Consider the following 26,896-nt stretch of genomic DNA (forward strand, 5'->3'; position numbering starts at 1 on the left):
TTCGGTTACATTTTAACATGTTCTCAAAGGGAAAGTCCTGCATGTACGATTATTCGGCCATGTAAAAGGGCTGGTAAATGAGAGTAACGTCTCTGATGCAATAGCACCGGCAAATTTCGAGCACAGTTGACTCACCTTGTCTGTTCTCATTTGATTCAGTTTGACAACGATAAAGTGGATCTCAAAAATGTTGTGACCGTTTATGGTTCAATTACTAGTATAGTGACTGGGCTGGACGGTCTGTTGTGGACGACAAATGCTTTGTAAATGGGATGAATCATCCTGAGGGACAATGAACTAGAAGAAATCCAGTCCAATAACCTCTGCCTCTGAGGTCGCTCTCTTTTGTTAACTGTTGTCCTAACCTGTACCCTGTCGCCAAGTTGATAGCGTCCTCGGCTGGGATCGAATCCACAATCTACCGCGAACTGTCGCGAAACATTTGAGGGTGTAGGGGGTCTCGATGAATCATTGATTGTAAGGTACGTGTATATTCGGTCAGACAGAACACGTATAGAGTATGTACAATATATGTATATATATATATATTCTTGAAGGTCTTGAAGATTCAGACGGCGCCGTATTAATACACAGGAGAAATAAGTTCGCACAGAGCACCACCAAAGGAATATTTTCAGATGACTTCATTTAATTCATTTTGAAATTACACAGACACAACGTTTCGAACGGTGGACCGTTCTTTTTCAAGTGAAAAGATATAATGAGTTGGTCAAACAGGTTGGGAACAGTTGGTGGTGGGGGAAGGAAAATGGCAGTGCGTTGAGGTTGCCGAAGGGAGGTCATAAATTCTGTGTGCGGGGTCCTGTCGAGTGTGTTTCGCACGTGGGTGTTTTTTTTTTTTTTGTTTTTTTTTTGGGGGGGGGGTCTTTCCCTAAGACGCATTTGTGTGGAAAGGACTCGTTTGCGTCGCGTAAACGGGTGTAGCTTCTTGTTGTGTTGTAGGCGTTATTATTTCATGTTTTTCACAGTGGACAGCGATCCCGTGTGTTCGTTTAGTGCCGGATTGAATTTATGTATTAAAAATGATTCCTTCATTTCACGATCCCTATCGCTCTTGAATCCGGATTGTAATATGGCAATAGAGAGTTTCTCAATCGCATGTTCTGGAAGGGCCATATGCCTAGACAGCGGGAGTTCCGGTTTTGTTTTGGTGTGGGACTTGTGGTTGTTGAAGCGAATTCTGAATGATGTGCAGGTTTCTCCAATGTATTGAGCTTGGCATATGGTGCAATGTAGAAGGTATATTACGTCTTGAGTCCCACAGTCAAAAGTGCCATTGATATGGAATTTGAAGTTTGTGGTGGTGCTGGTAACATCCCGTGCTGACAATATGAGGGGACAAATTTTGCAGCGGGGTTTTTTGCAAGGCCTGCAGCCAAGGAATTATTTTTGTTCCCTCGTGACTTTTGAGTTCACCAGTACGTCCCGTAAGTTTCGCGGTCGTCTATAAACAATCTTGGGAGCCCCTGGGAAGACTTCCCGAAGATGTTCAGATTGGTGCAGAATATTGAGATGGCGTTTCAGAATGGATCCGATGCCAGCTACATTTTGATTGTAGGTTAAAGTTAAGCTCGGCGCGCAGTACTCACCGGTTTTTGAGGAAGCTGTGGGCTGGTGGGGACCTAAACGCCGAGCTTTTTCAATTGCGTCATTAACGACATCGGGAGGGTAGTTGCGATCGGTGAATGCGTGCCGTAGATCACCTAGGTTTTGTTCGAGGTCGCTGTCCCCTGTACAGATACGCCGGTATCTGCATGCTTGACTATGAGGTAGAGAGAGTTTGCAGTGACGGGGGTGTGAGTTATTAAAGTGTAAGTATTGGTGACTGTCAGTTTGTTTTCGGTACACCTTAGTTTCAAGTGATTGGTCCCTGACTGTTACTGTGACGTCCAGAAAGTTCGTAGTTGTGGTCGAATAGTGGTGGGTGAAATTGATGCTGGGGTGCGCGTTGTTGAAGTCCCGAATGAATTCCAGTAGTGAACTCTCAGTGTTGTCCCAGATTATGAATATGTCATCGATATACCTCTTATAGAGAAATGGTCTGATGTGGCACCGCGACAGAAAACATGTTTCTAATTTACCCATGAAGATGTTCGCGTAGTTTGGGGCCATTTTTGTGCCCATAGCTGTGCCATTTCTCTGGACGTAGTGTTGGCCATTAAATTCGAAGTTGTTCAGCGTTAGTATCATTTCCAATAGTACCTTCAGTGTGGCGCTGTCCACGTGGTAGGGACTGTCCGACGGTGATTTCGTGTAGGCTTCCACGACCGCCTCGATGCCGTCAGAGTGGGGAATATCAGTGTAGAGGGACGCTACATCAAGGGTGACAAGGAAGCAGTTCTCAGGTAGTTTGAGGTTGCGAATGGTCTTTAGAAAATGGTTGGTGTCTTTCACATATGACTGAAGGGTGGGGGGGGGGGATGTCCTTGATGAGGTAGTCCACAAGCGTTGACAAGTTCTCTGTCACTGTGTTCTTGCCAGATATGATGGGTCTGCCTGGATTGCTCGGCTTGTGAATCTTGAGTAACAGATAAAAGCGACCAGGTTTCGGAGATTGTGGAAGGAGTTGCTTATGTGTATCAGGCGTGATTTTTTTGTTATCACGGAGGTCGGTTAGGGTCCTGTCGATCTTTGACGCATAGTCTGGTGTGGGATCGCGATCAAGCCTCTCATAAAACGTTGTCTTCCAGTTGGCGGGCTCCCTCGCGAATATATGCGTCAGTGTCCATGACCACAATAGCACCTCCCTTGTCCGCGCGTTTGATGACAATGTCCGTTCGTTTCTCAAGATCGCTGAGTGCTTTGCGTTCTTCACTTGACAGATTGTGTCGTGGGGGTCCTTTTTTGGACGTTACTTTGAGGATATCCTTTTGCACAGCTTGGATGTAATCATCGAGATGGCGGTCCCTGTGTTCAGGGGGTGACCAGCTGGAACCTGTTTTGAAAGGGGAAGCCGTCTGTCTGGAGTTCTCTCTATCGTGGAAAAATTCCCTCAGGCGCAGTTTACGGGCAAAGTTTTCAAGATCTGTGTGCAGTTGGAATTCGTTCAATCCTGTTGTACTTGGACAGAAGGAGAGTCCTTTTGATAGAAGGCGTTCCTCGATGTCTGTTAGCGTTACTGATGAGAGATTTACCATGGATTTGGGGGGACTGTAAGAACGGCCTGCCAAAGGTGGTTCAATAATGGCATTCGTCGGGTCCTGAGGCGACTGCACAGTTCCCTGGTGTGCCGACGGAAGATCGCGTTCCATTTTTCTGTCCTTTACTGTCCGCAAGGCATTGGATTTTTTTGTCTGAAAATCAGCGAGAGCGCGTTTTTCCGTAGACGTCAGAAGTGAGGTCATTTCGTGTTGCTTTTTCGTAGGTCGATGAGTTGATCTTCGCAGTGGCGTGATGCCATAGAGAGAAGGGCGAGCGACCCATCATGTAAGACAGCTTCCCACTCGGACAGATGAGTTGCGTTTAAGTTAGCAAAAGGTAGCCTGGATGAGAGTCGCGCTCCCTTTGGAGTTGATTTGTTCTGTAGATGTTTGGAGATGAAACTGAAATGGCTCTCGTAGCGCATGATTTTGTCAGACAACTTCCTGGATTTCAGGAAAGCTCCGGATTTCTTTTCTTTCGTAGACGGTGTGTGAGGCAGTCTGGTGTCTAGTTGTGACAGACTTGTGGGTTCTTTTACCGTGTCGGTTGCATATTCAGTGCGGCTACGGTCCTGTCTACGGTCTTGCATTTCGTGTAGTCCTGGTTGTTTTTGGTACCAGCAGGGTCTTAGTGTCCGTGAATCCGTTAAGCATGCCGGATGTCTGGATGTATATGAAGAATATCGCGCTTCTAGCAAGGATATTATGTGCGACAGTTGCGATGACATTATGTCGGTTCCGAACGGACTGGGGTGCAGTCCGTCGGCTGAGAGGACTAGAAGGGGGTCGTGGTCATAGAAACGATGATCCAGGCAGCCAACTCTTTCGTCGTTTGCAGCGAGCTGAAGGAGCATTGTGTTGAGCTGATTGGTGTCAAAATTGAATCGCGTAATGCGCCCCCAGTCAGGGCAATGTGGATGGCGATTGACGAAGCGGGGAGGCACGAATGTTGCGAATACTTTAGCAGTCCATGGTCTTGCAGTACAGATATGATCGATCACAATCTTGTACTTCTCGAAACATTCAATAGGGTGCGAATCCTCAAGGTCGTGAGTTCCAACGTAGAGAAAAATCGTAGTGACGTGGGAAGGAAGCTGATTTATCATAGGAATAGTGTCGAATATGCGAGCTTGATCTCTTATTATAAACAAGGGAGGATGGTGAGTGTTGTCAAACCTGGTATGCAGGTGCTCGAGCAGAGAAGTTCCGATGATTGCAATGTTGCTCCAGTTCCAAGGTTCATTGGTTGTGGACACTCTGATGCGAGAGGGAACAGGTGCCGTTGGCAAACACATTCTTGAAGGTCTTGAACATTCAGACGGCGCTGTATTAATACACAGAAGAAATAAGTTCGCACAGAGCACCACCAAAGGAATATTTTCAGATGACTTCATTTAATTCATTTTGAAATTACACAGACACGACGTTTCGAACGGTGGACAGTTCTTTTTCAAGTGAAAAGATATAATGAGTTGGTCAAACAGAAAACACTCACTTTCGTGTGCTTCGACAGTGGTACCGATGAGTACTGCGCGCCGAGCTTAATTTTAACCTACAATCAAAATGTAGCTTTCATCGGATCCATTCTGAAACGCCATCTCAATATTCTGCACCAATCTGAACATCTTCGGGAAGTCTTCCCAGAGGCTCTCAAGATTGTTTATAGACGACCGCGAAACTTACAGGACGTACAGGTGAACTCAAAAGTCACGAGGGAACAAAAAGAATTCCTTGGCTGCAGGCCTTGCAAAAAACCCCGCTGCAAAATTTGTCCCCTCATGTTGTCAGCACGGGATGTTACCAGCACCACCACAAACTTCAAATTCCATATCAATGGCACTTTTGACTGTGGGACTCAAAACGTAATATACCTTCTACATTGCACCATATGCCAAGCTCAATACATTGGACAATCCTGCACATCATTCAGAATTCGCTTCAACAACCACAAGTCCCACACCAAAACAAAACCGGAACTCCCGCTGTCTAGGCATATGGCCCTACCAGAACATGCGATTGAGAAACTCTCTATCGCCATATTACAATCCGGATTCAAGAGCGATAGGGATCGTGAAATGAAGGAATCATTTTTAATACATAGATTCAATCCGGCACTAAACGAACACTCGGGATCGCTGTTAACTGTGAAAAACATGAAGAAATAATAACGCTTTCCATACAAATGCGTCTTAGGGAAAGACCCCCCCCCCCCAAAACCCCCACCCACGTGCGAAACACACTCGACAGGACCCCGCACACATAATTTATGACCTCCCTTCGGCAACCTCAACGCGAAAAATGGAACACGATCTTCCGTCGGCACACCAGGGAACTGTGCAGTCGCCTCAGGACCCGACGAAGGCCATTATTGAACCACCTTTGGCAGGCCGTTCTTACAGTCCCCCCAAATCCATGGTAAATCTCTCATCAGTAACGCTAACAGACATCGAGGAACGCCTTCTATCAAAAGGACTCTCCTTCTGTCCAAGTACAACAGGATTGAACGAATTCCAACTGCACACAGATCTTGAAAACTTTGCCCGTAAACTGCGCCTGAGGGAATTTTTCCACGATAGAGAGAACTCCAGACAGACGGCTTCCCCTTTCAAAACAGGTTCCAGCTGGTCACCCCCTGAACACAGGGACCGCCATCTCGATGATTACATCCAAGCTGTGCAAAAGGATATCCTCAAAGTAACGTCCAAAAAAGGACCCCCACGACACAATCTGTCAAGTGAAGAACGCAAAGCACTCAGCGATCTTGAGAAACGAACGGACATTGTCATCAAACCCGCGGACAAGGGAGGTGCTATTGTGGTCATGGACACTGACGCATATATTCGCGAGGGAGCCCGCCAACTGGAAGACACAACGTTTAATGAGAGGCTTGATCGCGATCCCACACCAGACTATGCGTCAAAGATCGACAGGACCCTAACCGACCTCCGTGATAACAAAAAAATCACGCCTGATACACATAAGCAACCCCTTCCACAATCTCCGAAACCTGGTCGCTTTTATCTGTTACCCAAGATTCACAAGCCGGGCAATCCAGGCAGACCCATCATATCTGGCAACAACAAAGTGACAGAGATCTTGTCAACGCTTGTGGACTACCTCATCAAGGACATCCCCCCCACCCTTCAGTCATATGTGAAAGACACCAACCATTTTCTAAAGACCATTCGCAACCTCAAACTACCTGAGAACTGCTTCCTTGTCACCCTTGATGTAGCGTCCCTCTACACTAATGTTCCCCACTCTGACGGCATCGAGGCGGTCGTGGAAGCCTACACGAAATCACCGTCAGACAGTCCCTACCACGTGGACAGCGCCACACTGAACCGTCACGGAAGGTCACGTGGAACGTGACCTTCCGACGCCACCTGCTCAAACGTCGCCCAAATACGCATTGCTGATGAAGGCCCAATAAGGCCGAAACAGCTGTCCAATGCTGGTGTGGCGACGTTTGGAACTTATAAACATATATATATATATATATATATACTCATGGAACGATGCGACAGCACCAGACGACACGTGTTTCGCCGTGTTTGCGGCTCGTCAGCTCTGGGTAGCTGCGCATCGTTCGGAATTGGCAAACCAGGGGTCACTCAGCGAGCGATCTACACCTGGGAGGGTGACTGAGCACCCCTCAGTGCCACAGTGCAAACCAGTGAATTATAATGCAGGGAAAAAAGTCATTAAATAAACAAGTAGATGACACTAGACATGTTTGTTATTCAAAATTACATATTAAGATGCCTTCTATGGCTGCACGCAGTGACACAGATATGTAAACGTAGGATCGCACAGAGCTTTACCAGAGCTACATCTCGCGTGAAAATTAACTTTCATTGGCTTAACTTAAATTAACTTCTCCATAGCGACGGTTACCGTTCTAACTGGAATGAGATGAGTCAAGCGCCCTCCGCCGTTATTTGCTTTGAGCACCAGCAGGGGCCGGAATGGCGTTCAAGTTAACTCTGATGCGAGCTGTACGGTGCTTTCCTGACCACTGCCTCATAAAACCTTCAGAACCAGTTAGTGCAACCAGACAAGGAAAAAAAAAACGGCACGGACAGCAGACATGTACACGTTAACGAAAAAAAAAAAAAGACTGAATACCGTTACTCGTTACGTCGAAAAGTAAAGAACGAAATACGTTATCCGTTACCCAACAAGCATAAAGAACGCGTTCCCGTTACTCGCAAGTAACGAGTTACATTCACGTTACTCATCGCGTTACTTTAGTAGCATGAGCGGCACTGTAGGAGAGTCTCATTTTATTCGTAGTAGGCGGTTTGTGGATCATTACATTTCAGTAATAACCGATGTTCAAAATTGAGGTCAGAGTTTTGCACGTTTCCTTGTTAAAATATCTGCCGCACAGCTAAAGAGGCGCTCCACAGACGCAGTCGAAGGAACAGTGGTGTTCAGCCTCAAGAATAGGTCGTGAAGTTGCGGGAAGTCTGCCTTCATCTTCGAGACCGGGTAATCTTACGAAGTTGCCAGAAAGCCAGTGAGCTCAGGGTGTCCAGCATCTTCACAACCCGGCCGTGCAGGATCACGTGCAAAAATGAAAAAGTAGTCTCCACAGGAGCTTGATGCTGTGGCTGCCTTCCCAGGTGTCTTCGCCAACGTTGGCGGGGAGTCGCAAAGTTCTCTCTGAAGCAGGTCCCTGACGATCCCTGCTTGAGTTGTGTCACAGCTAACAAGCAAGAAAGGGCGTCTTACGGGAGGCTGGCCATTGTAGCAGCGTGTGACATTTCCCAAATGGAGCTAAGCCGACCTTGAAGAGATACGAACCAGAATGGTGGTCTTTTATCATCTGAACAGGGTATTATTCATGCGCAGATGTGATATGCGGTGAAGAAAAAAAGAACCAAAAATCCCGTGGCCAACGACACGCACCAGTCACGTTCTCACAGGCCGCGGCACAGAAAAATTTTCCCGCGTTCGAACGCGGGAAAATTTTGCTGTGCCGCGTCGCCCGCCATCGTACGTTGGAGGAACATGCAGAAAAAGTAACGGGTAACGCGTTGACACGTTACCAAATTTCTGTAACGAATTCCGGTACCAGCTACACATTTTTGAAAAGTAACGAAGTCGTTACTTTGGTACCAGAAGTAGTAACACGTTGCCATGTAACGAGTTCCGTGTAACGAGTGTAAGTTGTATAGATATAGTATAGATGAATCCTATAGGTCCGTATTCCACCAATGCAATCACCGTTACCCCGGCTACCGATCAGTTCCGCAGTGGGGCGGTACGCCACTGTTTTTTTGACGTGCGCACGCATATCTTCTTGTATTCGTATTTTAGGCTTCATCGCAAAAAGCGTACCTAGTACCCTCGTGCTTTGTGCACGGAATACCTACGGTGTGTGGTGTCGTCGTCGTCGCTACGTATAAAGGCTATGTATGTCAAACGAACGACGACGAGGAGTATATTGCACGGTCCCACATTTTCTGTCCATCAACATTTTAGTCCATATCCTACCCACTAGCGTTAGTTGGTCAGCATTTGTCGCTGCTTCTAGACTGCTCACCAACCTAGAACAGACAACGTTATGTGTATACCTCCGCGTTGGCGTGTGTCTGTCTTACAATTGTACGAATGACGTACCAATGGACAGAGGTAACTGGATGGTGATACTTCTTGTCGCCCGTATGCAAAAAAGAAGCACGTTAATGATTTTTTTTTGTGTTAGCGCTGCACCCAATACGAAGGAGAAGCATTGAACAAGAACTTGTAAGTAGAATTAAGAACCGTAGAATAACAGTATTACACGCGTAACTCAATTGCTGCATACAATGTTGCATGGAGTTCTCATTTCCTTTAAGTAACATCTGACAGATTGGCAACAAAGAGGCCCAAAAGGGCAAAAATGTATCCTCGCGGAATGAAAGATGTCGTTACATTACAACACTACATATCCGTTGCGTTGTCTGTGACTTATGAACCTGCAACGTGCGCTTCGCTCTCCCTCTCTTTACAAAAAAGACCAACCATGCGGTTTTATTGTTCTACGCAAACGATTTGTCGAATCATGGCGGGAGATCTCTGACGAGACCCACCCTAGGCCTCTCCGCATTCTCAGGCTTCTTGAGGTGGTGACCGAGAGAGAAAGAATACATTGCCCTTTCATACATTGCCCATTCTTGCGCACATAAATCACGAACGACGTAACGAATAGGACGTGTGTGTTGGTGTCAAGAAAACAGTATTTTTCATTTCGCGAGAATAACTTTTCTTCTTCATTGCGCCCCTTAAAACGCCGTGATACCAAGTTTCATACAGGAGGAACCAATAATGTACTCATCTTGTTTATCGACAATTACAGACAACTAATGAATGTGAACCCTACGTTGGCAGCAGTCTGCTTCGCAAAAAGGTACAAGACGAATACTAGTCAGTACTTCCATGGCCTTCCATACGACATGGTAGACAACGAAGAGCGGTTTTGCACCGAAGAAAAACACTTGCCAAATGACGGTCACCAGAAGGGCCACTGCAGTGTGAGTTGACAACTTATAATATTGCCTTAGAGAGTGCCAAAGGAGAAGGTTTGCAGTTCTTTCTTTGCCTCCTGTAATAACTTCTTCACCCTGGCACAAAATCTCATTTTCTTCTTCAGTAGTCCGCTTCTCTTATGCGCGTTAGCGACGCAGCAACCAGGACGGTTCTACTTTCTCCGCTACTTGCAATTATATGTAGAATACTGTACTACCATTGCGCCATCCGCATCCTGCGGTGTCTCAAAAGGTTTAATAATTCGGAGCTATACGTCGCGAGACGACTGAGATCGTGAGTGACGCCACACTGGCCGTCAAACCACATTTAACTTTGAACTCTCATTGAACTAAACTTCGAATGACTTGACACCAACACTACAAGTGTTTACTGTGCTGAGACACATGTGCTTTCGAGCGATAACACATAGCGATACTGCAGGGATGCGTACGCACAGAGCCATTTATTGAGAGTGACGCTGTTATAAACTACTTGAAAATAAAACGTTGAAAAATAAATATTAGAAATCCAATATCCAAAGTAAACTTTTAAAAATAACTATATCAATACCAACGTTAAAACTCTGAAAAATAAACTTCGCAAAATCAACGCGTCGAAATAAATCTTTCGAAACCGATCCTCTCTAATTGGTGGATATCCGAAGCTTTTACGCCTGCCTCGGAAAATAGTACGCTATTCACTCTTTGAATGAGGATTCATCTGAGAACGACGATTTCGCTGCACTGGAAGTGGACTGTGTGCACATTCTCCGTGACTGCGGAGTTCGTATATTTGTATTTCTACTCTAAAGAAGAATGGTAGAGATAAAGACGGATTCGAAGCGTCAGCTCCCTTGAGTCCACGTGTACGCGTCCATGCATCCGCCAGTTCCACATGCACTGACTACGTAAGCACACCATAACACTGAGTTTGGGGAGAAAACAAGGCGACGAACGAACAATCGTACAACACTGATCCCTTTATGCCATGAGTAGAGACGCAAAATTTCCGGAAATTTTGAATCACTCGAAAAAAAAAAAACGTTTTTTTCGGGGGGATTTTCCCGAAAAATTGGAAAACATGGAAACAAACGTGGTTACTGCTAAGTCGAAGCATTGCCGGTCAAACAACAGCATACGATGAGCTAGAAGCTTTAGTAGTGTTCATCTTCTAGGCATGCAGAGCAGACCATTCCATGAGAGTGCTGTCTACTCAGCGATAGGTAATCAGAACAACCCGTCCACACCGACCAGATTCTCCGACAATATGTGAATGTGATGGCGATCGCTGGGAGCGGCCAGACTGTGCACTAAGTTGGTGGTTGTTGGCGAATTAGAGGCACCTAAGGCACTGTTGGCGGGTTGGACGCATCAAAGGCACGGAAATTTACATTTTTGAATTTTGTCGCCTGGAAATTTTGGGCTATTTTTCCGGAGACGAGGAAAAAACCCGAAAAAACTTTTTTTTTCAAAAATATCCGGGGTTTTTTCCTGCGCTTCGCATCTCTAACCATGAGGCCCTCCTAACAGGAATATAGCATTGCTTTTTAGCTCAATTCAGGAACGTGTGCGTTGTTCTTTTTATTCGCATCATTAAAACGCATCAGCAAAAATAACCATAGCATTCTAAATGCCGGATCACTATGCGTATATTATGCGGTGACGTTTCACTCATACAGGGTGTCTAAGAAAACGTGTAATTGAATTATAATGAAAGAAACTACACACTCATGATCATGCTGTCAACGGCACTCGTTCTTACTTGCTTTTTTTCGCCACCTCGTGATGTGAATGCCATGTAACGCAAGTTTTATTACATTAATTTTTGCGAATTGTTCTTTGAATTAACCAAGTAACAGCCGCTTTTTTACACAGCCGATGTGAAGAGCGTGCCGAACTTACTGAAATTCATGATAATTGACACTGATATTGAGAAGCTATCCCATCGGAAAAATACCCGAAAATAATGCTCTTCGGAGCACCCCGTCCAAAGCACGCGACGACCTTTTGGGCGCAAATCGTTGTCAGACTCACGAAAGGATGTTGCAAACCCTGTCCACACCGCGATAACAGAAACAGATAACAGGCACCGCTTACCGCATCATGCTTCCGTTGGGATCATGCCTTCCCTTCCCCAATTTCAAGAGCTGTCACTTTTTCTACTATCATTCTGTGGGCTGGGTTTGCAACCTCCATTGGTCGGACTGATAACGATTGCGCTCAAAAACGCGCCGCGCGCTATGCTCAGGGTGCTCCCAAAAGCATGGTGTTCGTTTTTTCTCCCTCTCGATGGGATAGCTCCTCAATATCCCTATGTCAATTATCACGAATTTGATTAAATTCGGCACGCTCTTCACATTAGTGGGGTAAAAACGTGACACTTACGTGAGGGTGACGTAGAGTTTAGTTCGCAAAAATTTACATAATAAAACTTGCGTTACATGACATCCACATCAGGATGGGAAAAACCAAGTACGAACAAATGCCGTTGACTGCATGATTCTAAGTGGCGTTATTAAATATATATATATATATATATAATTAAATGACACGTTTCCTTGGACACCCTGTAGGCGCCATGCCAGTGTTGTGTATTCAACTCAGATTGTGGAGAAAATGGTGGAAAAGAATGCCTAATTATGCAACATATGAATCCTTACAGAACGATAACCTCTTGTACGGGGACCAAAACGATGAGAAGACCTGGCATAGGATCGACCCTCATGAGAACTGCTTCTTCCACTGCTGTAGTCTAGAGTACAGGCTGTTTTCGATCTCCGTTTACTACGCTATTGTAAATTATGCTGCGTTTGATGGCAAACCATGTGGCAAAAACAAGGTGAGTGATGATGAGATTCATGAATCAAAAATATCATTGTCCACAAGGGCTGCCTTAAAAAAAAAAGAAATTTTTTCATGCACAAAACTAGTTTCTAATAAACAAACCGACTGAACACTTAACAAAGACTTTCACCTTGTATCGGAAATCATTTTGAAACATTGTTGAGGCAGAAGTGACACCGCTGAGGTTATAGCAAATTATTTTACCTTGGCCTTGGATGAATGAATTGAGGGCAGCTTTTTGTCATTGTTGCTGCTCTCAATATCGCGCGAGGAGTGTTGCGGGTTCAAACCCGGTCCAGGACGTCAGCAACTCGGTGGCAGGGTAAGAGTTGCTTCGACACGTCCTCTTCCGCGAGGGACGTTAAATACGATGTGCTATGTGTCGAGGTTGCAGCGCACGGTAAAGTACATTCAGGTGGGCAAAATTAATCCACAGATCGACAACTGCGGCGTCGCTCATGATCACAGTTGTCCCGCAACGTAAAGCCACGAATTGTTATTGTCAGGTCAGGAATGCTTCCTGTAACGCTCGCATGGAAGAGAGTCGACAAGTAGTATGATACTTGCAGAGGAGAGATGCATGATGGTGTACATGGGAGGACTGGGAAGGGCGCAGACTGGCTAGTGTATAGAGATTGGAAAAAAAGGTGGACACCTGGAGCACCAAGATGACGCCGCAAATTTCATGGACACAGCAAATGTTTATTTGTGTCGAGACTGAGGCGACAAGAGATACTGGAGGGAAGGTACCCTTTTTAATGACCGGCTAGTTTAATTGGTGAAGATGAACGGTTTTGATTCTCGCGCTGGGTAGCGCGTGAACCGCGCGCTGGTGGATTGCGGCTGACCATGCGGCTGCTACATTTGCAAAGGCGAACAACATACCCTCAGATAACCCCGAAGGGGGGGGGGGGGGATAGCGACTGGTGAGAGTCTGTTAACACAGTACCCGCGGTTGACTATCGCTACGCATCCATTAAGTCAGAGTAGCTTCGTGAGGAGAACCAGAAAGATGGAAAAGGCCGCTACAAAGGTCTCGATATAGGCAGCCCTGGGAACTGTGCTAGTATATACGATTGCGTCCTGCAAGTGAACCTTTTCAGCGTCCGAGAAATTTGTTGAGTCAATTTTGTGTTCCGTGCATCCTGTCTTCAATCACCATAGTACATATTGTGTGACAATGAGTACAACACTCCGATCAACAATACTAGTTCACGAAAAGCAAATAACACGGGTACTGCATAAACAACTGGACTGAAGCTGGGCGTTGTTTGTGTACTTCTGTCCTTCACTGCCACAACTCCTACTACTCTTTAGTAGTACGCTTCGGCCTTCGCAGAAACGATTATACAATACTATACAATGCTTATTACTAAAAAAGGTAGTGTTTTGTTCCTCTTTGTAAAGGCAGTGTAACAACAACAACAACAACTTTATTTTGGCTTTGGAGAGTGGGGAGGTTCATCGCCACAGGCGATACTCTACCCCATTGCTGGTGGAAGGCAGTATAACGTGCTGCGAACACACGCAAATACCTATATAGGCGCCTCTACACTGCACTACGTTGAGCAGATCAGCAACAAACGAGACTACTGCAAAAATGAGTAGTGGTAATATACAGGGTGTTCGAGCTAACTATATAGACAGATCTTTATACAGGGTGTCCCAGAAAACGTGTCATTGAATTATAATAAAAAAACTACGCCACCTAGAATCATACGGTCAACAGCATTTGTTCTTATTAGGTTTTTGCCACCTCCTAATGTGAATGTCATGTACTTCAAGTTTAATTATGTAAATATTTGCGGACTGAACTCAGAAATTTGCCAAGTAAAGGTCACTTTTTTAACAGACCAATATGAAAAGCGTGCCGAATTCACTCAAATTCATGATAATTCACAGTGATATTCACGAGCTATTCCATCGGAAAAAATAGCCGAATATCATGGTTTTCGGAGCACCGGACCATAGCGCGCGATGACTTTTTTGAGCGCAATCGCTCGCAGTGCGACGAAAGGAGGTTCCGAAGCCAGCCCACAGAGTGATAGTAGAAAAAGTAACAGTTCCTAAAATTGGGAGAGGGAAAGCATTATCCCAGCGAAAGTCAGACGTGATAAGCCGTGTCTGTTTTATCTCCTTCTGCGATGTCGGGGAGGGCTGGGTTTCCAACCTCCTTTCGTCGGACTGACAAAGATTGCGCTGAAAAATTCATCGTGCGCTATTCTGTGCGACCTCCGTAGAGTATGATGTTCGGCTATTTTTTCCGATGGGACAGCTTCTGAATATCCCTGTCAATTATCATTAATTTGACTAAATTAGACACGCTCTTCACATTGGTGGGGTAAAAAAGTGACCTTTACTAGGCAAATTTCCGACTTAAGGTCGCAAAAATTGACATAACTAAACTTACGTTACACGACATTCACATGAGGAGGTGGCAAAAACCCAGTAAGAACAAATGCCATTGACCGCATGACTCTAGGTGGTGTAGTTTTTTTATTATAATTCAATGACACGTTTTCTGGGACACCCTGTATATAGTAAAACATTTATTCCCATTTATGAGCGGTGATAATATGTCCTATGCCATAAGCCGCCACCTTACCAATGCACCATCAACCTCCTACTTCGATGTATTATTTAGGTTTCGTTGATTAACTTTTCACTTATTGAACGAAGGAGCTCGGCCAAAAAGCAAAATGAAATTCAAATTGGGAATAGATTTACACGTAAGATGAATCAGCCTATTTTTGTGGCGACATGCTTTACGTGTCGCTGCTGTTTTCAAAAGAACGCACGAACTATGCGAACTCGTTGGGTGCTTTCTCTGTCGCACCTAGGGGAGAGGGTAAAAAGAACGCCTGAAGCCCCGCAACAAGAATTAACATCACATTGCCGCTGTTTCAGGATCATTTCCGCAGTCTCGAAAGTTCTTTCCAAGACTGCAGCGGCTTCACCGCATCGGGGGAAACAGATTTTGCTTTTGCGCCAATCTTATATCTCCAATAATTAAAAAGTGAACAAAGGAAACGGAGCAAATTAATACATCGACTTATAAGGTTCCTGGTGGCTCCGTAACGTGTGGCTTGCTGCGTAGGGGATGTCATCGCTTATAATTCGGGAAAAGTATTTCTCCATAAAAAAAAAGACATGTCCACAGGTAGCTGGATACCTTCTACAGTGCCGTTCCAGTATTACATGAAAATGCAGCACCTCCCTCAGTACCTCAATACAATATGCTTAAATGACCAAATATCTCAAAGAGAGCGCTCATTGTAAAAAAAGGCGCGGTAATGTATAGACTGAGAGCTGGAAAGTTAAATAAAATTGCAATTGCAACTCAGCCGAAAACGTCCCAAGTTGAAAGGATATCTACCATGCGTTAGTCTTGCACACACAGCGTGCAGCCATGCTCTTCACCCTCATACCTTTCAGGCAGGTAGTACAACATGCTGTGTAACAAAAATGCAAGTGCAGTTATCTAGCAGACTATGATACGCTACCACCAATGGGTGGTCATATGGCGAAACCTGAAAGAGAAACTTGAAACATGTCTGGGACAGTAATAAACCGATAACAGTTGCAACAAGGTAACACACCTGCAGCATATCACGTACTGCACAATAGCAGAAAAAGAAGAAGAAAGAAACAGTGAAAGGAAGGGAAAATGGAAATGCTCCTCTACGAACACCATCTGGTTTGCAGGGACCGCAGAGTTGTTCAGTGCTCGGAAAACAGCCCGAAGCTGTTCTCCATGGGTGTGCTGTGTTACTTTGAGAATGTGAAGCAATTTTAATACCTCTCCTTGGAACCCTGTCACATCGATTCCAAGCTCAGAGACTTTCGAGCCCAACAGAGACCACATGCCCTGCATCAGCTTCTGCTTCCCCCTTTTTTTTTAACATGCGGAGATTATCTCACCCAAGGTTGCTATTTCACGTGGTTTCCGTGACAACCTGAAATTTTATTATGTTACGTCGTAGAGGTGCACTTCTCGCTTGGATAGCTGAAGAAGAAGCGGAAGCACAGGCCGATCTGGATGTAGGGCGAATACGGCTGCCTGCGAAGTCAATAGAGAGTTTCAGTGCGTCTTAAGGCTCATTCACACATGCGTTTCAAAAAGCGGCGCCGCCTGAGCGTTCGCGGAGCCACCGAGAGCGGCCGGTCACACATAGCCAAGCCGCCATCCTGAAAACGTGCTTCGTTGTTGTTGCTTCGTCAAGATCGTACCGACACTTCCAGCTCTCTTCCTCAAAATTTACATTGTGAAGCATGTAATCCATTTTATAATTATCGTGAAGCATTTCTGCAGGAATCATCAATCGATGGAACGGCAGACGTGACACAACAGCAGAGAAAGAACGGCAGAAGAAGCCAGACACATGTTTACCTACCGACGACCAACACACGGTCACACACAAGTCGTATTTATTTTCGTCGATTCCGTGGTTTACGCAAATTCCCAGCTTATCTTTGATACCTCAGACACCAAACAACTATTAGTGACAAGGAATTTACTCATGCGGTAGCACCAAACACACACACACACACACGCACACCCACAAATGACAAAAGATCCCAGCGTGGTATCGGGAGGCCCGCCGTTGCCCGCCGGCGCCAAAAGTAAGCCACCTCCACCCCTCCGAGCGCTCCCATTGGCTGGATGAAAAGCGTTCGCGTTTCTGCCCTCCGAAGCTGCAGCACGGAGCGGTTCTCGAAAAGCGACTGGAAACGCTCCGCGGCTCGCGTTACGCGGCGCCGCGAACGCGAAACGCATTCGAAAAACGCATGTGTGAATCCAGCTTTACGCCATCGCTTTTGCGAACGTAAGGGATAGCGTGGTGGTTCTGCACAATGCGCGAAGCTCTCTTTATGCTTTGCGCGTGTGCAGAACCAGCAACGGTACCCCTTGCGTACGCAAATGCGATAATGTACGGTCCACTATTCATGAACGCTACAAAATGCTCTGATACATTGCAAACAGGGTTAGGTGCCACGTACACAATCCAAAACGAAATAAAAACGCTTTCAGTTGATGTTTATGTTGAAAATACTAGGGATTGGTTGAGTTCCTCACACGACAAATTCGGCTACTCCCATAAACAGACCCCCCCCCAATGAAAAATAAATATAAAAGAGAACCTACCGCTTTCGCGATAACTATCGGCCAAAGTACACGATCACCGGTTCACGTTGTGAATTACCGCATAGTGAATTACATGGTCCTAATAGACTGACTCCAGCGCACACCTCTGAATAAATGTCACAAGCGCTGACAAGGCAGCATTCCTCTTGCCAGATGGCCAAGGACCCAGCATCCTTGGTTAAAGGTGCGGTTGTCCAGTCGGTCGGTCGAGAGCAGGTTTCATGGTAGCGCTTTGAGTTGAGTCTCTAGACCAGTGCACGAGAATGTGCTCAGTGTCCTCCACGGTTGCACAAAGTGCACAGTTTGCTGAATCTGCCTTCCCAATTTTATGGAGAAATTGGAGCCGGTATGGCACGTTCAGACGGAATCTGTGCAAGAGCGTCTGGATAGACGATAGGCCGAGCGGCGCCGACAGGGCGGGGAAGAGGAGGAAGAAGAGAGATGGAGAATCGAATGGAGGCAGTTTGAGACAGTAAAGTCTCGCAATTACTACTTTCAATAAATTTAATGTTTTGCTTTGCTTTCGTTGTTTCAAAAGCGTACATTTCATAATATATATAAGCTTTAAATTATTGACACATGGAATAGAACTATCAGACCTAAACGTAAGTCACCAGTTGAGGAGTAGCATATGCGATGTATATATGATGTATGTGCATAGGAGTGGTATGTGTAGATGTTCAGCTGCTCTTTCAATAGCTGTGAAATACGAAGCAATACGCAAGTAAGGTTTGCCTTCCAGTTGCATACAACAGGAAAATGAACTACAAATTTCAATAGTTACATATATTTACAACTGCTAACAATAACTTAAAACGTTTCAGGAGAAAATCTGTGTTCAAGCTCAATGCGTCCAGAATACAACGACATTTTAAGAATGCAGGAGACGAACTAGACTCCCCAGGACGGCTTCGAAGACTTGCAAGTTTCCAGACGGTCGAAGCACCCCGCATTATTAGTAGTATGTGAATGTAATTTAAAAGTAAATAAAGCGAAATTAATGTAAAGTTGTGTGTGTGTAAGCGTGAATTACACTACATATTACATTTTATGGTGTGCTAGAAGCCTCCTGGACGTGGAAACGTGGCCTACAGAAGGGAGGCGGGTGGGTATTGGCTATAGTGTCTGTTTCCCACGCGCAAACTTTGCGCCATTGTGTCTAGAGGCTAACTCTCAGCGTTTGACCTTTATCGGTTTATTTAGCACACAAAAGATGACATGTTAAACAAGGTGTGTACCGCAAGGAATTTCCATTATTGCAATATACTTCACAAATAATCGTACCCCGTGAAAGAACGCAGGTCATAATACCCAAATATAAATTTCGTTCGACTCGTGCCAGGTCAGTGACTCATATAACTGATTTCAAGTATGAGTAACTGGCGCGCCTCTCTCCACTACGCATAAGTAATCTTTTGCCGTCTAATCGGGGGGAGTAGGGGCGAGCTCCGAACATGACGTTTCACGTCACCAGCCAATAAACAGGCTTCATTATCAGCTGTGAGGTGGAGCTTCTATGTGTGGAACTACATTTTGCACTAAGTGATTCCGAAATTCAGCGTCATGACATCTCCAACATCTGCTATTCAAACCTGGGTATCTCCCAGTCACGACGCGATATGGCCAGCAGGCTAACCACTGTGCCATGCGAGCTGGTGAAGCGATGCCGCGTGCTCAAAGTACTGTACGGCAGCCCAGTCGTCGGAACCTTTCGAAGATGACCCATCGCGCACCTACCTAAGATTCCGGAACTGTAGCGCCGGATATTCATTCGCGCTCGCGGTTTGCTGCGTGTTATTGCGCGGAAAACGTAGTGCGCGTGTTGTACCTCAATAGAACGCATTTCTTTTCCACTTTGCGGTTGTAACTGTTTAGCTTTTGAATAGAAGAAGACCCACATTCATCTAGTCCGTTTCCGAAAGTGAAATAACATCACGCGTGGAACCGATGATCGTAATTGGTGAGGAAAGCGCCACGTCAAAGTGACGTAAAGCGAGAACGCAGGGCGGAGCTAAAAAGCGAAAGAGTGCTGTGAATATATTTCATCTGTATGCAAGCGCCTTTTGATTTTGAGCTATAGTAATTGCAAGGAGCTTTCATTGCCTAAGTTGCAATATAATGCAGAGAAATGCACACTTTGTGTACCTGTTTGTATACATGTCATCATCACTTCTTCATTTATTGTTGTTGTTACGGTCCCTTTAAACGCTGATATTTGTAACATGTGCAGATCAGGGTTCAAGCGTGACAGATATTGGCCGATATGGTCACCAGCTGGTGCCGGCAGCTGACTGAACGATTGTGGCCTCTGATGTACGGTGACAGCCTGCCGCCCCAAACTGTCACAAGACTATCTCCGAAACAGGACACGTAAATTGTCTGCGCAAAGCAACCCCACTGGAAGAGATAGCTCAGTACAACCAGAAAGGTGTCTTACAAAAACTAACTTTAGATGATGGCTGGGGAGTTTCATTGCCGGGGGCGATACTCTATCCCATTGCTGGTGGTGATGCGGGGAATGAAATAATGAGCCCCTTCACAATAAGGGTCGAAGTCCTGTGGTGTTCAGAAGAGTGAAGAGAGCCTTGAGGGCAGACCGTTGGTGTGCTGGATGTGGCCAGGGACCAAGCAATTTTGTGAGAGAGAGGGGACGGGAGTCTAGCTCGTTGAAGGATGCGGAGAGTGCGGTTCGGGAAGGATGCTAGTGCGGGCAATTGAGGAGAATGTGCTCTAGATCTTGAACAGCACCGCGGTGGCTGCAGTGGGGAGAGGCAACTTGTCTCAAGCGGTAGCGGCACTGTGCTGTGAAGGCGTCGAGGCGCATTCGATGAACTAATGCGGCATCTGACGATAGATATGTGCAGGCATGCGGAAAGCGAGCGCTGGATCAACTCTGCTCAGCATGCGTGGGGTAGAAGGGGAGTACGCGGTGCCCTCCTTCTACCGGCGGGGCGAAAGTGAGAAGCTGAGATATCCGAGGCCGCAGGTACCAGCTCCAGTCAAAGCTCCAGCTTGTGGAGGTACTGAACGGGCAGAGGTATTGTTGATGCTTCGGGAAGTACCATATTTGCACTCCCGGATGTACGTCGCGTCCTGTCTGCAAGTCGGCGACCCCGAGCGAGAGCCGGTCACTCGAGAGGTGAGTGGAAAACTAGGTGACGGTAGCAGCACCACGTCACCTACTGCTAGAATGTTTGTGCAGGATTCGTTGTCCCTATTGGGGACGACCGGTGGCGCCCCTCCCGCGGCGGCGGAGCGAACTGCGCAGTGTGGATGCAATGCCGTTCGCCAGCTTCCTGACGCACGTTTAGTTGAGTTTTATAATGTTCTTCAGGGGAGGGACAGCCCTGAACGTTGCCTGTCGCGAAGCGTGGCTACGACAGAGTCAAATGAACATAAAATTCGTAATGAGTATGTTCCTGTTTAAACTTATGCGCGCTATACAGGTGCGCGTGTGGTGCAGTGCTGTTACGGACGGGATTGGCCTTCCAGTTTCCCTATCGATGCCCACACCAGCTTACAGATACGAATATTTTTCTGTGCCAAGAAAGCCTTTTTATCGGCTTTGAGCAGTGTCACATTCATAGTTTCGTTTGCCGTACTCGGCAAGTATTTGGTGCGGTGCAGAATTACTCGGACCAATCGGGTTGCTCATGGGCACCATAAAATTTGAATTGGATCGAAAGATAAAGAGCGGTTCCTCATAGAATGAGTGCAACGTGTAACAATACATTTGAGGATAGTGATCATTAGCAGCCAGTATACTGTTATTTGATACAGATAAACTTTCCAGTGGTACCGATAGGAGTCAACAGTTTTCATCTTTTTTCATTTAAACAGGTACCAACAGGACTGCAATTGTGTGAGGCGCAAGCTTGATCGCCCCCTTTAGCACTACAGTGATAGTCCTCGAGGATGTGCATATTCCATACCTGTACAACGCTGACATCCGTGATCATATGTAATGTTATCTTGTGTGTGTACAGTGGTTTCGTTCAGGCTAAAGAAGGAACTTGTATGTATTCGTATTTGTTTGTTTCATTAATATTATTATTGCCGTATTGTACAGCGCGACATATAAGTTCACGAACTACTCTACATTGAAAACCATACAGCAGTGCAACACCTTTATTCCTATAGCTGGAGATATGTGACTGATGTGACACCAGTTTTCATCGGGTGTGAGACGTAATCTATATCCTGCGATAATGGCAAACCACCATATAGGAAGGTCGACAGCCAGAATAAATAAAACCGCCCAAAAACATATCTGACAGTGCAGCACAATGACGATTTCTCCTCTCAGGCCGGCTTTTTGATTGAGGCTTGTCAAGTATTTGCGTGGGTACATTTCTTGACGGCCCGACATTTCGTTTCAGAAAGCCACGTTTCGGATCTGGATGGGAAACGAAGAGCACCATATTGTTGAAGTTCTCTGTCCACCAAGTAGAACTTTTCCCTTTTATTTCATTCCTATGTACGCTTCGGGAAATGCTCAAAACATGCCTCATAGTGCTTCTGGCGCTTGCTTTCCGTTTCCCAGCTTAATTATTCAGATGTTAGAAACTTTTTGTGTTTCGGCCATAGTTTGGGAAGTTGACTCCATGCGTAGCTGATGACGACCTACAGTTAAAAACAGGGCAATACTGCATAATCATGACTGTATCGTGTACCAGACGAAGACAAAGTGTTTATTCAGCTCGCGCTGGGCTGTACCGTCATGGTGATGACGATACCGATACATCCTCCCCTCAAACGCTAACAAGTTAAAAAAAAGAATACTGCGTATTATTATTTTTTTCACATTCAACTGTTCAGCTGTGCTGCTTAAAGTTTTCATCATAACACAGCCTGTTGGGTTGTCGTCTCTGCCGAGTGGGACGCTGTCCTGTGGAGGTCGAGGCTGGCGCTGAAGGTGTGTGGTGTAGAGCAGGTGACGACGGTCGACTGTCGGATGGCGCTGTAGCCGCGCCAGCCGGAACTTCGCCAAAGTCGTCGTCCCATTCCGGGCCCTCTGGGTCAGGCAGATATGGCTCGTTCGTTTTGAGTAGGTGCCTGCGGTTACGGCGAAGAACTCGGTAATCCTGTGTCACCACGTTGTAAGACCGCGGGGCAACTTGGCTCTGCAGCTTCGCCTTGAGGGCCCAGCGATTACCTTCGCGTACGCGGACTGTGTCCCCCTCCTGTAGAGCCGTTAATGCCGGAGATTGCTTGGGTGGCTGCGTCCTTTTCCACACTGGTGGTGGTACGTCCTGCGAAAAGTCCGGTACGCGGGACCGCAACCGACGTCCCATTAACAATTCGCTCGGGCATCTTCCGTCTTCAAGTGGCGTCACGCGATAAGCTAGTAGGCCGAGCCAAAAGTCGTCCCCATTTCTCATGGATTTCTGTAGAATGCGTTTAACCACTTGAACTCCTTTTTCTGCCAAGCCGTTTGAACTTGGAAAATACGGGCTCGACGTTGTGTGCGTGAAGTCGTATAGCTTTGCCAGCTGACGGAAGTCTTGGGATGTGAATTGTGGGCCATTATCAGTGCACACCTCCAACGGAATCCCGTGCCGTGCGAATATACTTCCTAGCTTTTCCACCACGGTGTGTGCACTCGTGTTGTCTAGCTGTTCAACTTCCGGGAAGTTCGAGTACGCATCGTAGGCAACTAGAAAAGACTTTCTGGCGTACTGGCACAAGTCGACTCCAATTCGTTGCCATGGACGGGAGGGTACTTGTCTCATTACTAATGGCTCCTGGGCCTGCTGGTAAGAGAACTCCTGGCAGGTGGCACATCGTTTGATCAGTGACTTTATGTCTCCGCTGAGACCGGGCCAAAATACCAGCTGGCGAGCCCTTGTCAAGCATTTATTAATACCGAGGTGTCCATCATGAATTCGCTGAAGCATCTCTGATCTCATGCTTGTCGGTATTACAACCTTCGTGCCTTTGAACAGAAGCCCATCAACCACGGTCAGTTCAGACTGCACTGTCTTGAACTCTCCCATGATGGGTTGGTGGTTTTCCAGTTGCTCCATAATGTTACGCAGTGTGGAGTCCTTCGCAGTTTCAAGGGCTATTCGTGCTGCTGTTGCTTCACTAACAAGGCTCTTGCGAGTCTCGATAGCATGGACTTCGACGTCATTGCAGGCTACATGGGCGGACTCTGAGTTATTTCCATGGGCCCGTGATAGCACGTCGGGGACGATCAAGTTTTTTCCCGGGACGTAAAGCAACTGAAAATCGTACCTCATCAAGCGCAAGAAAAAACGCTGGAGTCTCGGTGGCATATCACCGATGGCCTTCTTCGAAATTGCTAACAGTGGTCTATGGTCCGTCTCCACCAGTATCTGTCTGCCGTAGACGAAGTCGTGGAACTTTTCCATGCCGAATACAATTCCAAGTGCTTCCTTTTCTATCTGGGAATAGCGGGTTTCTGATTCAGACAGTACCCGAGAAGCATAAGCCACTGGACGCCATCCCTGTTGATGTTTCTGAAAGAGTGCTGCTCCCAGGCCTACCCTCGATGCATCGGTGGCCACCTTAGTGGGCTTGTGCAGGTCAAACAGAGCTAGGAGAGGGGCCGTAGTGAGTGCTTGCTTAAGATGCGACCATTCTTTCTCAGTCGCTCGGCTCCATTCAAAAATGCTGTCTTCCCGGAGCAGGGCTCTCAGTTGTTCTGTTTTTGTAGCTAGGTCTGGTATGTACTTTCCAAAGTAGTTTATCAGTCCTAGAAATCGATGTAGTTGTTTCTTGTCAGTTGGGTGCGGAAACTCTTGTACACTGCTGATGAGCTGCGGACTGGGTCTTATCCCCTCGCTGGAGATGACGTCACCCAGAAAGTCTACTTCCGTTCTGGAAAATTTGCATTTTTCCAGATTAAGTGTCAGGTGCTGCTCCTGTGCCCGAATCAGTACCGCGCGTAAGCGTTCGTCGTGTTCCTGCTGCGTCTTACCCCAGACTAGAATGTCGTCGATGTAGACTCTAACACCGAGTAATCCTTCAAATATGTTGGCCATAGTCTGCTGAAAAACTTCGGGGGCTGATGATATACCAAACGGGAGCCTGAGGTAGTGATATCGTCCAAACGGCGTGCCCATAGTACAAATCTTGGCGGTTTCTTCGTCGAGGGGAATCTGGTGATATCCCGAATTGGCGTCTAAGGTGGAAAAAACCCGCGCATCGGCAAGTTCCGCTTGGATGTCCTCTCGTTTTGGTAACTGATAGTGTTCCCGTTTTAAGTGCTCATTTATGCGCCTCGGGTCCAGGCAAAGTCGCAGCTGTCCGTTCTTCTTTCGTGCTATGACCATTGGACTAACCCAGTCAGTTGGGCCGTCGGCCTTCCTTAGGATTCCTGCGTCAACCAGGCGGTGAAGCTCCTGTTCTACCGGTCGTCGAAGAGCATGCGGTATTCGACGAGCTGGCTGTACCACAGGAACCGTCCCTTCTTTAAGCTCCATTTTGTACGTTCGGTTGACGCACCCCAGGCCCCGGAAAACACGGGGGAAGTCGTTCAACATCTTTCTTCCTTCGTCAGTCATTTGAAGCACAGCGCCAACTCGGCTGATGAGTTTGAATTGTTCACATGCTGAGAGGCCGAGGATTGGTGTCCGCGCTTTTTTTGCAACAAAGAACTGCACGGGATCCGTATTCCCATTATATGCCATCTGCAGCGTAGTGACCCCACAGTGTGCGATTACTCCTCCGCTGTAACTTCGTAGTCTCGCGCTGGTATGCCGAACTTCGGCGCTGGGCACATTTCGCTGCACCCAGGATCTCGGCAGCAAATTAGCCTGTGCTCCGGTGTCAACCTTAAAGGAAATAGGATGTCCGGATACATGTGCTGAGATGATCCAGTCTGGCCCTTGCGATGTGCAGCTGCCGATCTCGAGGACGGAAAACTCTTCTATGCTGTCCTCAACAGGCGCGGCACTTATGTCATTCACTGCTGCTCGGCAGTAGGAAGCAAAGTGGTTGTACTTCTGGCAACGTCGACAAATCTTTCCAAAAGCAGGGCAGGTGCCATGACGATGAACGAAGTTGCAGTTCCCGCACCGACGATCCGCACCCCGGTCACTGTGTTGTTCTCGGGTCCAGTTCCGCGCTGCATTTACCTTGTCAACCCCCTTCTCTTTTTCTTCGAACGTGAGGCTGCGAAGTGTCTCTATTTCACTCGCTCGGCACATAGTAACTGCCTTATCCACGGTTAAGTCAGTCTCTCTGAGGAGCCGTTGGCGCAGTTTCTTGTTTGTAATTCCATAAACAATTTGATCTCGGATCATTGAATCTTCCAACGTAGCAAATGCACATGACTTTACTTGAATGCGTAAATCGCGATAGAAAGCTTCGAAAGTCTCACCCTCCTCCTGCATTCGTATCCTGAACTTATACCTTTCGTAGGTCTCATTCTTCTTAGGTATGCAATAATCCTCGAACTTCCGGAGCGCCTCGTTAAATGATGTGCCTTCCGGAAGGCTAAAGTTTGATACACTTCTTGTGCCTCTTCTCCCGCTACGTGAAGAAGCAACGCTACCTTTTGCGCGTCAGAGCGTCCCGATGATTTTGCTGCCCCCGGCTGTTGTGGAAGCTCGGTGGCAGTCATAAACACTTGGAGCCTTTGCTTGAAGCGACGCCAGTTCTCTGCGACGTTGCCTGCGAAACTGAGTCCTGCTGGAGCTCGCAGGCCTTCCATGATCTCGGCGTTCGAAACGTGGGACGAAGGACACTTCTGACACCATGTATCGTGTACCAGACGAAGACAAAGTGTTTATTCAGCTCGCGCTGGGCTGTACCGTCATGGTGATGACGATACCGATACAATGACCAAACGCAGCCACTACTGCAGATACGGATCCCGCTGTTTCCACACTACCGGCGGATCACGTGACTGTTAGAGCGCCCCCTGTAGGTCGCGCTCGCCGCTAACAGCTCTCTACATGGTCATGCTCGCTTCCTGATCGTCTGCGATGACGCTTAAAGTACACGCCAGAGTACCTCTTTGGTGGTCTACATTTTAACTTGCTGGTCTTTGATGTCATGGTCTTCATACTCATATGCTCTGCCAAGGTCATTTTGAAGAGTGTTTCGTGGTATACCTCTAAGGCGACGGTAGAACCTTTGGTTAAAAGATCTCGGTGTGGGTTCTGAACGCTGTGGTAGGAGACGCCTGATGTTGCGAAGGTCCTTCGTTTTTTGTGGTGGTGGTCCTCTGCGGGACATTGAGCGACGTGGTCTGGCGAAGC

At 46.8% G+C, this 26,896-nt stretch overlaps 2 protein-coding genes across 2 annotated transcripts in view; both read right to left on the bottom strand.

Moving 5' to 3' along the window:
• The window catches only part of LOC135400514 (uncharacterized), a 374,312-nt gene that overhangs the window by 254,601 nt on the left and 92,815 nt on the right, over window positions 1-26,896 (bottom strand). The gene's annotated exons all lie outside the window — the stretch shown is intronic.
• LOC135399710 (uncharacterized protein K02A2.6-like) lies at window positions 22,481-25,991 on the bottom strand. The gene has a single exon (XM_064631448.1). The coding sequence runs from the start codon at window positions 25,934-25,936 to the stop codon at window positions 22,481-22,483; it is 3,456 nt and encodes a 1,151-aa protein (XP_064487518.1). The 5' UTR covers window positions 25,937-25,991.

This window comes from Ornithodoros turicata, chromosome 7, assembly GCF_037126465.1.
Source record: "Ornithodoros turicata isolate Travis chromosome 7, ASM3712646v1, whole genome shotgun sequence".
Lineage (NCBI taxonomy): Eukaryota > Metazoa > Arthropoda > Arachnida > Ixodida > Argasidae > Ornithodoros > Ornithodoros turicata.

Coding starts and splice junctions, on each gene's coding strand:
- LOC135399710 (XM_064631448.1), bottom strand. CDS start 25,936: ATGATCCGAGATCAAATTGTTTATGGAATTACAAACAAGAAACTGCGC.